This window comes from Gallinula chloropus (genome assembly GCF_964237585.1).
Source record: "Gallinula chloropus genome assembly, chromosome: 3".
Taxonomy (NCBI): Eukaryota; Metazoa; Chordata; class Aves; order Gruiformes; family Rallidae; genus Gallinula; species Gallinula chloropus.
Window position 1 is genome coordinate 23,633,009 of NC_140087.1, and position 14,510 is coordinate 23,647,518.

The 14,510-nt window shown below is 37.6% G+C and overlaps 1 protein-coding gene across 1 annotated transcript in view; it reads right to left on the reverse strand.

Annotated features, from left to right (window-relative positions):
• Window positions 1-14,186, reverse strand: part of HBS1L (HBS1 like translational GTPase) — a 59,970-nt gene extending 45,784 nt beyond the window's left edge. The window contains exons 1-4 of the mRNA XM_084262604.1: window positions 14,095-14,186; window positions 10,950-11,015; window positions 8,918-9,055; window positions 6,531-6,725 (exon numbers count right to left, since the gene is read on the reverse strand). Coding sequence (XP_084118730.1) covers window positions 6,531-6,725; window positions 8,918-9,055; window positions 10,950-11,015; window positions 14,095-14,137 — 442 coding nt within the window. The 5' untranslated portion in view covers window positions 14,138-14,186. The remainder of the gene's footprint in view (window positions 1-6,530; window positions 6,726-8,917; window positions 9,056-10,949; window positions 11,016-14,094) is intronic.
• Window positions 14,187-14,510: the final 324 nt, after the last annotated feature.

Genomic DNA, 14,510 nt, shown 5'->3' on the forward strand with positions numbered 1-14,510 from the left:
TACATTTCCTAACAACGTATATCCTATCACCATACAAATATTTTGGTTAGCTATTCATTCTGTACATTGCAGTAGTAGCTGCTCTTTAACTTTCTGCATAAGTGTAGCTTTTCAGAAATGGTCAATTACCAAAAAATTTATCTGATCTACATGATTAGAGGAAATAGGGCTAAAGAAGAAATCGCAAACACTTCACTGTACTACTTGGTCTCTTAGAAGTAATATTTTGAAATAGTGTAGTAGTTTCAGAAATTCAAGCAGCTTACTGCCTCTGAAGCTTAAGATCCTGAGAACTGTTTGAACAATTCAATGAGAAATTACTCATATAGTTATTTCTGAATAAAGAGTAAAAAAAAGTTATCTGAAGTTTTATTCCCATGGGGCTTTTAAAATTCTATATACTATATATACTCTAAACATTATATACTTTCCTAAAAAGTCTGTTCTGTTGTAATTAAAGAACAGCTAAATATAATTACTTTAAATCACATTCAAAGTGGTACAAACCATTAATCATTTTTGGTATCCCAATGGGGATTGTTACTTTCCTACCCTTCTCATACTTTGACATTCAATTTCCCTGGTTTCCCCAAACCAATTTACCTAGAAATCAGCATTAAAAAAAAAAGGAAACATTAAAGAGAAAAATGGAACAGGTATTTAGAGACATATTAAAAACACTGCTTTTAAGAAATGAACTGTAGTAGCTCTAACTTCTACTGTAACAGAGAAATCGAGAACTTTAGCCAGTTGCTTCTTTTCTTATTTCACAGGTATCTTTTCATTTTTAAGACACAAATAAAGGTTAAAAATGTTGTCAAAATTACCTAAAAAAAAAAAACCCTTTACCAATTATCTACAAAAAAACCCACCCCTTTACCATTTCTAACCAAAAGCAAACCAGAGCCTCAATATGGTATCTGAAGAGACACTAATAGATTCAAATTTTTGCTTTACTTTGGGGAAAGGAATCTTCCATGGAAAGAAGCATGCCCGTGCAAACCTAGACAAGAACTGAAGCCTATTTCCATAACAGATACAATCACAGAACATTCAATCACAACTCTGCTTCTATCAGGTAAGTTAACAAGAAATTGTAATTAAGTCAGTCCTTGAAGAATATGCATTTTATTTAGGTACATAAAGCAATGTCCACAAGGCAATTTCATATTAAAAATATTTAACAGCCACTTAAAAATTATGTACAAAACAAATTTAATGTACAAAATACCTTAGGAGTATACAGTCTGAATACCAGAAGTAGTATGTGTATGCAGTTTAGTACTATCTGGTTTTGTCCATATGTAAACACAGAGACAAGTACTTTGCAATGTAAATATGTGAATCCCAAAACAAAGAACACATCTACCCGCATTACACAACGAGCTACACTATTTGCAAAATGGGGGAAAAAAGTTTATATAAACATCAGTAATATCACTGTATTAAGCATAAAGTAGACAACTTTAGTTAACATGAATTCTAACATTTGCTAGGCAGAAACACTTGAGTGCAGAAGCCAGAGACAACTTATACAAAAATGCCATACACCATACTATCATGCAGTATTCCAACAAAATTAATCCTGTGACAAATGATACTAACCTCGTTCTCTGTAAGGAAATCTAGCAATAATTAAGGAAGCTATTAAAAAAACCCTGTTTGATTTTAAAAGCAAATATACACATTAACTTTTGTTTATAAAAAGATAACTGTACAAGCATGGCAAAAAAATAATTTCAGCAGAAAATTAACTAGAACTCAGGTTTATCCACCACTGAGGTACCTTTGGAGTGTTCAGCCTGCATGTTTGTACTAATTCAGGGGTCAATTCAGGATTGCAATCTGAAGAAAAATCAGTCCCCTACTCCTTATACACTTGCTTCTTCAAGATCATTAACACCACCAAGGCAAATGCAAATGAAAAACTATATATATATATATGAAAATCTAGCTACCTAACAAGATCCAAAGTTGTTTACTAAGGTATAAATCCCACAGTAAGACCCACAATAAACATACAATTCTGATGCCTTTGGCTTCAATCACTTGTTCGAAGTTTAATCTGCATGAATCCTATGATACACCTGAGCTCCACTGCCACCTATTACTTGCTGCACACACTTCCCACCGGAACCCACAGGACACACATCTAGGCCTATGTCCAGGTTTGCCTCTAAAATTATTGAAAATGCAAAAAAGCTTTATGCAAAGAAGAACAGATAGAGGAATGAGAAAACAAACCAAAGCCAAAGAGAAGTTGAATAACAGTTAAGAGAAAAAATTTAGATGGGAAAACAAAACTATTCAATGATTTTTTTTTTTTAAAGCATGTATTAGAAATCTCTACCTAAATTAATTAGGGTCTCGAGTATTTGAGAAACAAGACCATGAGAAAGCAAAACTACATAACAATATACCAAGCATGACCACACTAAACTTTGTCCCAATATTTCACTTTTAAAATTTAGAATTTCCTCTATTAGAAGAACACACATCATTTTGGAACTTTAAAAAGTGAACTTTAATTATAAATTCTTCAAATATGACATTTTTCCTCAGTGGGAAAAAAAACACTTGGGCTTTTAAGCAGTGGGAATACTCAGACTAACTAGAAAGAAACTTATCAATGAAAAATATATGGTTCAAAAAGTAGAATTTGCTATTAAGACTAGTTAAAGCAAGCAGTATACCATTACTATCAGTCAGATTTCTACATGAAGTCTTCTGAGGAAATAAATCAATTATGCACCTCCTCATGAATTTATCAGATCACTGTATGTACACTGGATTGCGTTATTTACACTTCAATGATTTAAGGCACTAAAAATAGTTAAGGATGCAGATGGCTACATGACAGCTAGAACATACACAGTGCAGTACGGTCATTACATAAAACTTTTATTAATAAGAGTAAGAAACATTGATTTCATTCAAGAGGACAGAGGTCACATTGCTCATAGTCCTAAATGACAATAGCATCAACCAGACCAACAAGCAAAATATACAGAACAATGAATTTGTACCTGAGAGCACTGGAACATGTTTTATTTCTATTTAGAAACAAAATTGTAGTGCAACCTGAAGTCAGGAATAAAGTTTTTGTCTTCTTGTTTATACAACACGCTCAACAAAAATTATGAAAATTACTGTTGTGCACTAGCTGCCAAGTTTACTGTGAATAAGTGTATGGTAGTATATGAACAAACATTTTTCTAGTTGCAGCAGTACTTTTATTGCACTTATTGCTGTTCAGGTTCTGAAATACTGACACTGGAAAATATTTCAAAAGTAATCATGTGCACTGAAAGGAAGATCGAAACACACATGCAGTTACTAACTTCACTAATGAGGCACCAGAATCCAGTAAGTATCGGCTAAAAAATAAGTCTAGAATGTCCTGATTCTGATCTTCCACATGAAGATAGAAAGTAACAGCAATGGGTGCAAACAGTGCAAGAGAATATATTTCCATTACTGAAGGAAGCTGTCTTCAAAACAGACAAGAGACGACATAAACAGTACTCAGGCTTTGCCCAATTAATTTTTTTCCATTGAGCAAAGACTCTCATGCTAAAGGTGAAACAATTCCAATACTTTTCTGAAAGACTTGAGAAATAACCATGGAACCCTACCAAAACTTCTAATGAAATACATGCAATGTATATACCTACAAAAGAGCTGGTTTAAAATTTTGGGTGTCACATTTTCAGAGGCAATTACAGAATTAAGGGAGGAGAGGGGGGGGCGCCACAATCTTGCTCCCCTACAAATTTGGTCCTATCAAAAGCTATACATGTCCTATCACGACTACAACTGTTAAAACCTGAGGTCAGTGAAGCTTTTAAAATCTGAAGGTATTTCTGATGTAATATTGTACTCAGTATAAAGATAAAAGAGAATACCAACACTGGCTGGAAATACCAATTACAAGACTGAGTTTAATAACATATGTTATCAAAAAATCTACCTTTAAGAACATTTAATGTAACAGTTGGAATATAAACTGAGGTTCTCGTTACCCAAACTACGCACCACATAGCAAAACTGAATTACTTTACAAAACGATAATTCAGTGTTCTTCCCAATGATCTGTATCTTCAACACCTAGAGAGATGTTTCAAGAAGTCTAATGGTGTTTATAGAACTCTGTACATGCAATATATATACACTAAAGTTCAGGACTGAAAAAGTTAAAGATGTTAAATTGTCAGTGAAAAGTAGGCAAAAATAAAGGTATTCAGTGCAACTGCTTAAAAGTTCACATACAAATTTGTTACCAAACAGTGAGAACTGTAATGTCAATTAAAAAAAATTAAAAATCAATTCTGGATTATAAATAGGTCCTATGTATTTCATATACCGAGATATAAACACCGATTCTTTCCTTTCCCCCTCCCCTACTCTCCTGTAAAAGGTTTTTTTAGGTTAGCTTTCACAATATCATCAGGAGATGCTGTTTTGAAGTCAAATGGTGTTATGGCTAGTACAGGACCAGTTTCCTTGGGTTTTACATCTTGTACTTGCCTACTGTATAGGAAAGCTTTATGCGTCCCAACTGTGCGCCGCTTATAACCTTTCGGAGGGTAACGGAGACACAAGGTTAAAGCAAACGCGGAAGGTCTTGCACGCAGTACCTTTATCCATGGACGGGACAAATCCGGCTTCCTACAAGTAAGCCTTCTTTTGGGTTTTTTATATGCTTTGTCAAAATCCGAACATTTCTCTTGCTTTTCTTTTAAAGGCTTAGTTTCAGAACTTAAGGTATTTGATGGTCCTATCACATTTTGTTCTGCAGATACACCTGCATTTTTTACAAGGACACTTAAATCAATGTAGGTCCTTGTAGAGGGCCTTGGTTCAGTTACACTGACCATGGGGACGTCTGTCCCTTGTTGAGTTTTATCTACCTCAATAGTCTCTGCTATTAAATCCGAGAGAGATAAATTCTTAACTTCCTTTAGCGGAGAAGGTTTAGAGAGGGCTAGAGAAGACAAAGATCCTGTTAGCTCTGGCATCCCACCTGAAGTTTGGGATTGCCTTACTAGTTGTGATAATGGTGAGCTTCTCAGTTTCGTATCAGCAAGACTTGCCGTTGAATGGGTATAAAGGTCGGCCAAAGAATAACAGTAGTTAGCACGGCTTTCCTGGTGCTCCTGAAGTAAGTCAGCCAATGATGTACTTCCAGACCTTAACACTGGCAGAGCGGCCGTGTCTGAAGAGGAGCTTTCTTGTTTTCTACTTTGCATAAGTGAAGAAAGACTTCCCAGACATTCATTCTTTCTATTTACAGTATGACTGACTTCATTATCAAGAGCCAGTTTTCCTAAAGCGCTTGTTAAACATGGAGGACTATAAAAATTTGCATTACGATTACAACCAGAAGTATTTGAGGGAACAAGAGGAATGCTCTCTTCAGGACTCAGAGAATCACAAACTATATTTTGCATCATCAAGGATTTCAAGTCCTGTGTTTCCTGGCATTCCAACTTCTTACAGGAGTCATTTCCAGCTGGGTTACTTCCTATGCTAAAGTAAACATCTTCACTGTCAGGAATCGCACTTACTGCATTAGCACTTTCTGGCAGTTGATTCTCTACCTGTTTATCAACAGGTTCATACAACAATCCTTTACACAAATCATCACTTAAAGAAGATGACACAAGTGAAGAGGATTTCAATCCTTTCCTTTCAGTTGTAGGTATATTGGATTTTTCAGCATTAAGCAGCATTTTGTCATTTGCAATTAGAGAGTAACAAGCTAAACCACTTTTGGCTGCCAAGTTTCCAAACCCAGATTTGTTGGTGTTATTAGCAACATTTTCTACTGCAGAAGGGACATTTTCTGTATCAATACACATTTCTGAACAAGAAAGTAAGTCTCCTTACCTTACAATAGCCAGTAATTTTCAGATAGAAGAGCAGTCGTGACAAAATATCCATTTTTATAAAGTAGACAGCAGCAACAAAGAATCAAGAAAAAAACATGAAAAGGCATTTAATTACTAAGTGTTATGCAAAGATAGGCAATACTCTACAACTAAATTACAGCTATCTACTGAAATATTTAAGAAACTTTAAGAATCAGCAAAGAATACAACTAAAGATTACAAAGACTTAAACGTAAACCAAGGTAAGAAAGTTACCTATGGACACTACCAAAAAAAGAGAGGTACTGGAGATGTATAATAATGGAAGTATATAAATCTTAAAGATATTGTCCAACTTTTAGGACATGTATTCATTCAGTTCATTCATATATTAGAAATCAGAAATTTACTGTGAACTGCAGATGGTTGCAGTTTGAATTTAAGCTGACACTAAAGTTTTATTCTGACTTCTAGCTCAAGAAAAGCTACTGTTTCCTTCAAATGTTTTTACAACACAGAAACAGAATAGTAAGCTGGACTTTTAATTTTTCTAATAAATGACTAATGCAATAGCAAGCGTCTTTACAGCATGTAAAGCCAAAATTAAACTGTACGTAGAAACAAATCATCTCAAATGTAAACAATTAAATAGAAGTATACCTTTTGCTGTCTTTCCTACATTCACAGTGTCCTCGTTCTTGGTCTTCACATTTTGCTTACTGCCTTGTGAAAGCACAAGATCCAAAGCCTTCTGCACATCAAATTTACTATCCAGCACTGCTTGCACCATTGTTTGCTCTGGTACAGATTCTGCCAAAACTTCTCTCATTTGGTCAAGGCATGAATTAAGACGGGCTAAAAGAGACATACTATTGTTACGAAGTAGAAACACAAAAAAAAAAAAGTCTGAAGCAGCCTAACCACTAGCAGCAGACATGTCATTAACAAAAACAGGAGAAAACTATCTTGGTAAGGTATTAAAACTTAAGAATTTTATTTCAGTACCACTTAATGCCACGATAAAGTTTGCCCCCAAACCCTGCAGAATATTCGACTGATTTCAGAGGTTGCTATAACGCACTACTACTTAATCTTTCAATATTAAGACTGTAAAGAAACACTTTGATGATGTAAATTTAGCTGTCTTCACTGCACAGAATAAATACAAACAATCACCTTAAAATTATCCAGTGTCATTTACTAAGTCAGCATGGAATCCCACTGAACAGGACATTTTAAGTGTTTACAGGTGCTATAATTAACACCCAAAGCAAAACAGCAGTTTCAGGGGCCTCAATCAACATGCAAGGTTTGAAAGTACCTACAGTCTTTACCTTTCCTAAAACTGTAATACGTTTTTTGGTTGATAAAATCAATTTTCTTTGGAGCACATTTCTGCAACTAGTATAAGCCTTGACTAAGGTAAGTTTCTTAAGTCTTGACCTCACAGAAAGAGACTGAAAATTCCCCAGGCTGCCACTTACTGGAAATAGTGTGATGATCAGATGTACAAATACAAGTGAGCAGAAGAAAATTTTCCTGAATATCACAGTTTCTGACAGTTCAGATTTTAGAAAACAGGAACTGACCAACAGAATGACAACTCAAGTCTTTATTTGAACACTCCTCAAACATGGTTATGTTTCACGAAGCTTGCTAGAAGTATTCAACACCACAGAATTCCAACTTCCTCAAGGTTACTTAAATCAGCAGCCTCAATCCATTACCAAAATAGCAAGCCAATGTTCCCCAGACATGTGCTCTGCAAAACAAGTACTGTGCAGGTCTCTGCCAATGTGCTGGTTGGCCATTTTATTAACCGATGCTCAAAGACAATCTTGCCCAACTCTGGTTACAATCAATGATTTTGTATTAATGGCCAACGCTGCACACTGCATGAAACACAGCAGGTCTTGTCAGACCACTGCTGTTTTCACAGTAGAACTGGTTATTTCTTGGTTTCTTTTCCATCTTTTTTTTAGTCCAGAATATTACGTTTCTTCTTGTTTCAGTATCAATTCTTAAATGATCCAAGTCTGTCAAAAGCATTCTGAAAAGCCAGGGTACCTTACTGCCTTAGATCACCTGTACCCACACATAAGATGATTCTTTCAAATTGTCCTCTTATTTCCTGCTGTAAAAACTTGTATATCACACCCCAATTAACTTTATTTACCATATTTACCCATATGTCCATGCATTACCATACCTTCTGCCAATTCACTTGACACAGTTATTTCTATTGTTTCTGAATTTTCTGTAACTTGTTTTAAATACCATATTTCATTCATGCATTCATCCACCAACACACTTTACTCTGAGCTCATCAACACTGTAAAAATAATGCAGACTATTTCCAAAACATTAAAAACTAAGTTAACTATTAAAACTTAACAAAGAGACTCATTAATCTTTTTCACAAATCATGTAGTTAAGCTATCAGGCAGCAAGTTTAAAAAAGATTTTTTTTTCCCCCAATCACTCAGCTCAGAACTCTGCTTGTAACACAGAACTCACAGATGCAGACCTGAATGGAAACCAAACTCTAATAAATTTAAACCCAGTAAGAAAACTTCATAGAGGATACAGCTAAAAATACTGGCTACAGTTTCAAGAAAATTCCACACTTGGAAAGCCTTTCAAATATTATTATTTGCCATAATTTGGAATGCAAAACCAGCAACAGACCACTGTACAAATACTCTGTTTCTAATACTCTTCCCTAAACATCCATTTGCAGAGTCAAGACCTTGCGCTACACGGATACTTGGGCTGAGAACAGCTGTTCTTACGTCTGAATTTCATACCAAAACTCATTATTTCTAACAAGAAACTAGGTTGCATACATTGAAACACGTTCAAAGTTACAAAAGGTAGTTATATACTTGAAGAATCACCAGTGAAGCTATGCTCATGAAGGAGGGTGTTCTACAAGATGACAATATTGTGAGTTGTGTCATTCAAGTAACAAGAATTAAGTTAACATAATTTAGTAAATCCTTAATTCTAAGAGATTGTTCTGAGAAGGACTTATTTTCTATAATTACCTCTATCAACTTCAGTCAACTGATGACTGGATGTAAAATAATCAGCAGTATCATCTGTACCTTCATAGCCATATTCTTCTTCTAATGGCTCAGCAAATGCTGCTGGTTTGTCTCGTCTGGAGTAGATAAATTGAGCTGCTGAATTAGGTAAAAAAAAAAAAAGGATTAATAAAAATTCAGACCATCTTTCCACCTTTGAAAGAAAATATACCTAGGAAAAAAAAGTAGGATGCTAACCTGCTAAAGTGGTTTCAAGGAGGGAGTGGGACACTACTGCATAATGACTACTACCCGAAGACCATGCAGAACATTTACATACTAGCATGAACTGCCTTAAGAAACCACAGGCTGGGCAATATCCTTTTATCCATGCAGCAATTCTGCAAAGTTCAAAGAGCACGCTCCAGATTTGACAAACAGTATTTTCTATACCAAATTAACCATTATGGCCAACTATCTTCAGAACCTTACTCCACAAGCTTCTTTTACCTTCTTACTTTTACCTCACAGATTAAAAAAAAAAGTGCATGAAAACAATGTTTCTTTTACCATACAGCACTATCACACTGCTGATGATTTAACGGAGTTCAACACCTTCTCCTCTTCTTGGAATTTCATTAAAAATACAGCCCATGAGTTAAAGTGTACATTCACACAAAATTTTCAAGTGCTAATTCCACTCTGATTTAGCAACACATTAAGGCACACACAGATAAAACTTCTTGCTGAACGTGAGCCCCCATCACTAAACTCTCTCAGAAATGTACAAAGTATAATATAAACAAGTTTCCTTATGTTATGCAATATTCTCCCCTGCTCTGAATTATATACTGAAAGCATAGAGTATATGCAAACGTTAAGTAGTACAGCCTTAGCAACCCTTTCCCAAATACATACCATTTCATATTCAATTACCATAGCTGAGGCAATTATTAAAAGATTGCTATACAAGCTAGATCAGATTACTTTATAAACTAAGCTTACGTAAAAAGAATTCTTAGGAAAATTACTGAGCACAAACAAGAACAAGCTTTGCAATTTAACAGTTTGCACTTGAGTAAAAAGGGTAACATTTTTCACATTTATGTCACAAAATACAAGGCTACCTTAATTCTTAGAAAAACTCTGGAAAATTCTAAAAGTTAAAACTTAGAAATTGAATGCAAGACAACTTGACTTTAAACCAGGGAACATGACAATAAATACTAAAAATATGCACCTAGATTTGCTTATCTAAAAATCAGCAGGATGACAGAGGAACAGACTTTTGAACTCAAGACCTCTAGCCAAGGGTCACGGACTCTGATTTAGTCACAGTAGATTTAGATCTAACCTAGTTTAACTGCAGTAGCACAGCTTCACATCAACGTCAGCCATACTATTTTCAGGGCCTACTCAGCTATAAAAACAGTCACCAAACCTGGGTAAGCCCTGAACTGATAATCTTACCAGAGGTTTGACTGGAGAGGACAACCTAATCATTCTACAGTCAGGTTAAATTCAGCTGAGCTCAGCTGTTCCAATTACAGCTTACCTCACCACAAAGCATCACTATTTTTTACACCTCCTTTGTGACACTACAAATTCTGGAAGGCTTATTAGCTCCATGTGGTCTTGTGTGAAAACAGAAGCCAATGGGGACAAGTGCTGCATCCCACAGGAAGCCTCCCTACCCCGCCTTTACTCAGAATTGCAATAAAGACATCAACTACCAGGTACAGAACCACAACTGTTAAGTTCAGCTAAATCCTACTAACAATTTTAAAAGATACGCAGTGTACCAATGCATTCCCATAAACCAGGTTTTTACATTACCAAGTACATTCTGACTATCCAAAATAACACACTTGTACAAATATAAAAGTGCCCAGACTTGACTTCCTTCCAAAAGTACAAGGCTACCTGACTTTAAAAGAACCATGGGCACCAGGCACTTCTCAAAAGTTTCACTAGCTTTTAAACAGTTTTGTTCTAGAAACATATATGCAAAGGAATCGATGGACAATTCTTATATGTAATCAATTGAACTAACCTGTTGAAGGAGAAATACAATAATCATCTTCTACTGACTGGCCATACACATCATCATCTTCAAAATCTATGAAGCAGAAGCAATACGATTAGTCTGCGCGATTTCTAAATACTTAATATTGTGATTCAAAGAGTAGCTTTTATGCAAGACTTGGAGAAATTATGCAGCTCTAGTATTTCAGAAGTGAAGTACTGTTTACTTACCAATGTAAGAAATTACAAGAACAGAATTTCAACATTTAATACTCCATTCATTAGGGAAGACAAAAATTTCCTAGAGGTGCCATGCTTCATACCTCCTCCTTCAGCAAGTCCTTTGGAAAGCTGCCCTTACTGAGCAAACACAACTTTCTGTAGTTCCACAAATCTTGAACCATGAGACATCCCTCAGTATTTCTGCTTGACTTCTCAATAGTCCTCATCACACACAGTTTCATTACAAATCTCTACTCCATACCTTTCTACTTCTCAGCTTTCTCCCCTTGTTCTGTCCTTGGGGATATTTACCTTTCACCTCACATTCAGCAAAGCAAAAATACAATTCAAAATTGCCTTTCAACAAACAAAACTCTTTCAGCCAACAAGCAAGAATCTTATGCAGTTACTTAAACATGGCAACATACTTTCCCAATATTAAAAAAAAAAACCCCTGTCAGGAATAAATTACTAGGAAACACAAAGAGAAACTAAACTATCCTTCCTCTCCAAAAAGAAAAAAAATAATCCTATCATTACATAAATCTTTAAAAAATTGTAATGTTCACTAATAATACCTGAAAAAATATTTTTAAAGATGTCATTGCATAAACTTGGCAGTTTGACAAATAACATACATTGTTTGTAGTTTTAAAATAGAGAAAAAAACCTAGCTACCATCAAAAAAAAAAATCTGCAATCCAGTATTAATTTACAGAACCACAGCTTATAAAAAGCTCAGAATTTGGAGCATAGAAGTTTCCTTTATTGATCAACATAGAACAAGAAAATCAAAGCAAACTTAACTCTACAATCCACTGCAATTTAAAAGAAACAAACAAACAAAAGCAGTACCTACAAGGGTTGGCACAAGTGTAGGAAGTTGAGTGACAGACTCAGGAAGCTACTTTGGAAATGAAGTGTGAGGTATAAACAAAACATATTATAGCAGTATCCTGACTGTCTTTTTAAAAAGACCATATTGTTACCTACTTTTTGACTGTATCTATTGATTCCATGCTAGGACCAGTTAATCTAATAAAAAGTCTAGAGAAAAGACACACGTTTTTTTCAAGCTAAGAACACTTTTTGTAGTTTGGCCAATACTTGGGGTGTGTCAGGAACTCCAAGGTGACTTGTGTGAATGGTTAACACCTCAGTGAAAATGGCTCAACTTGCACTGACCATAAAAATAATTACTAAAAAATTACAGAAATTAGAGAGAACAGACTAGAAGCCACAAAAGTGTTCCACAGTATCAACAGCTGTATCACCAACACACTCAACAGCTGGAGTATCACATTCAGTTCTGATCATGATACCTCAAAAAGGCAAGACCATAAATACAATATGGCCAAATAAAGGCAACAAGATCTAAGGACTCAGAAGCCTTCCTGGGAAAGGAGACAAAAATACACTACAAATAATTTATTTTAGAAAGGAGAAAAATAACTGAGCCAGACAAGGCATTACAGAATCTTATGTGGTATAAAAAGAACATATGGCATTATATTAAAGAAAAAAGAAAAGATGACATAAACATGTACTTCATTTGGGACAGAAATGATTGTATGTGACTACAAAAGTAGTAGATGATATAAGTGAAAAGACCACACACATATATACATCTAATCAAACCTGACATATGATGTAACAGAACAATTTCAAATGCAATAGCAACTAAAGATTCATGAGGATACACCAAATTACTAGGTACTCAGCAGCCTCATTAAAAGATACTATGAGTGTATAAACATTAAAAGGAATTCTACAGATTGGGCACCCAACTTCACAGATGGCGGAGAATCTGTTGAAGTCAACATTTCAACCAGTCTGCAATGAAGAAAACCTCTCAAAGATGAAGAATCAAGCAGTAAATCTCCAATCCAGCCAAAGATTTTGCCTCTAGTAGGTCACTTCGCACTTGTAAACCCTGCCAAGTATGCTACACAGATGCCATGACTTACATGGAACTTTGGGAAAGTGATGCAGATCTAACATCACAGTGCAAAACCTAAATATGTGCTCCTGTAATACATACACACATTTGTCCACATTTAACAGCAACAGACCAGAGACAGGCACAGCTATTTTTAAAAATTGTTTTATATAAACTGATAGTAACAAAAGAGCTGGTCCTGTACCAAAGCATTCTTTCAAATACCAGTATCAAATAGAAACATGTCCTTTTCTCTACTGCCCCACACAACGCTGAGGAATCTTTTAGAAAAATGGGTGTAATGCACTGCCTGCAGATACAAGATTATTCCTTAGATGCTAAACTTCATCTTTAAGAACTCAATTTCTTCTACATTGAACAGCTGCTGCCCCTTATCTATTACAATAGCTGAACACCTGCAACAGCTTTGCTAGTTAGACCGGGGACACAAACTTTTCACAAGGCTAAAGAAGGGCGGGTTCAATTGCATGCGGGCTGCGTTTCAAGTTACTCCCACCGGCCTGAAAAGCGGTCACTTGGGCAGCTTAAAGTAACGCAGGTAAACCCGGCCACGGCTCGGTTCGCGCACCGGGGCCGCAGTCACCACACGGGGAAGCTCCCGGGACCCCCCGGCAGCAGGACGAGGCCCTGCGCAGCGCCCGCTGCTCGGCCACGTGCGCCCGACCCTCCGCTCGGGCGGGAAACGGCTGGGGGGGGGGGGGAGGAGGCGGGGCGAGGCCTGGCACGGAGCCTTGTCCAACCCCCGCGGATGGGAGGGGGCTGTTTCTCCCCTCCCACCGCCCTTGACAGCCCCCCACGCCCTCCCCTCCACCCGTGTGTGTCTGGACACACTCGACCGCCCGCGGACGCCAGCGGGTGCCCCCGCAGGGCGGAAGGGCCTGGCGGCGGAAAGCGTGCGGGCCCGGGGGGGAGTGCGCGAAAGGACAGGCGCGTAGGGAACGGCGGTTGAGTGGCTTCCGCAGCTCTGCCGCCGGCTCCTGTTCGCCACTACCTTCATCGTAGTTATAGCCTCGGACGTTCCTGTGCCGGGACATGATGGCGACGACGGCCGCCTCGCTCGCCCCGCGGTGGCTCTGGCACGGCGGACCTAGGACGCCATGTTGGTGTCCAGCGGGCCTGGCAGAATTCTCCTGCGCAGGCGCGCCGGGAGCCCTTCCGCCCTCGTTTCGCTATCGCGCATGCGCAACATATCCCGCCTCGCCCGGCAGCTCTCTGGACGTTCGGTGTCCTGGGGTGGGCGGACGCGGTTCCTCGCGCTCCGCCCTGGCGTCGGCTGTTGCCCACGTCACCGTTGGTGGCTGCGCCGGCGTTGTTTGGCCCGGCTGAGGAGAGGAGTCAGCAGCTGGTCTGCGCCGCCGCTGCGCGCCTTCGGCCTCCCTCAGCTTCCTCAGAGAGCGCGAGGGGACC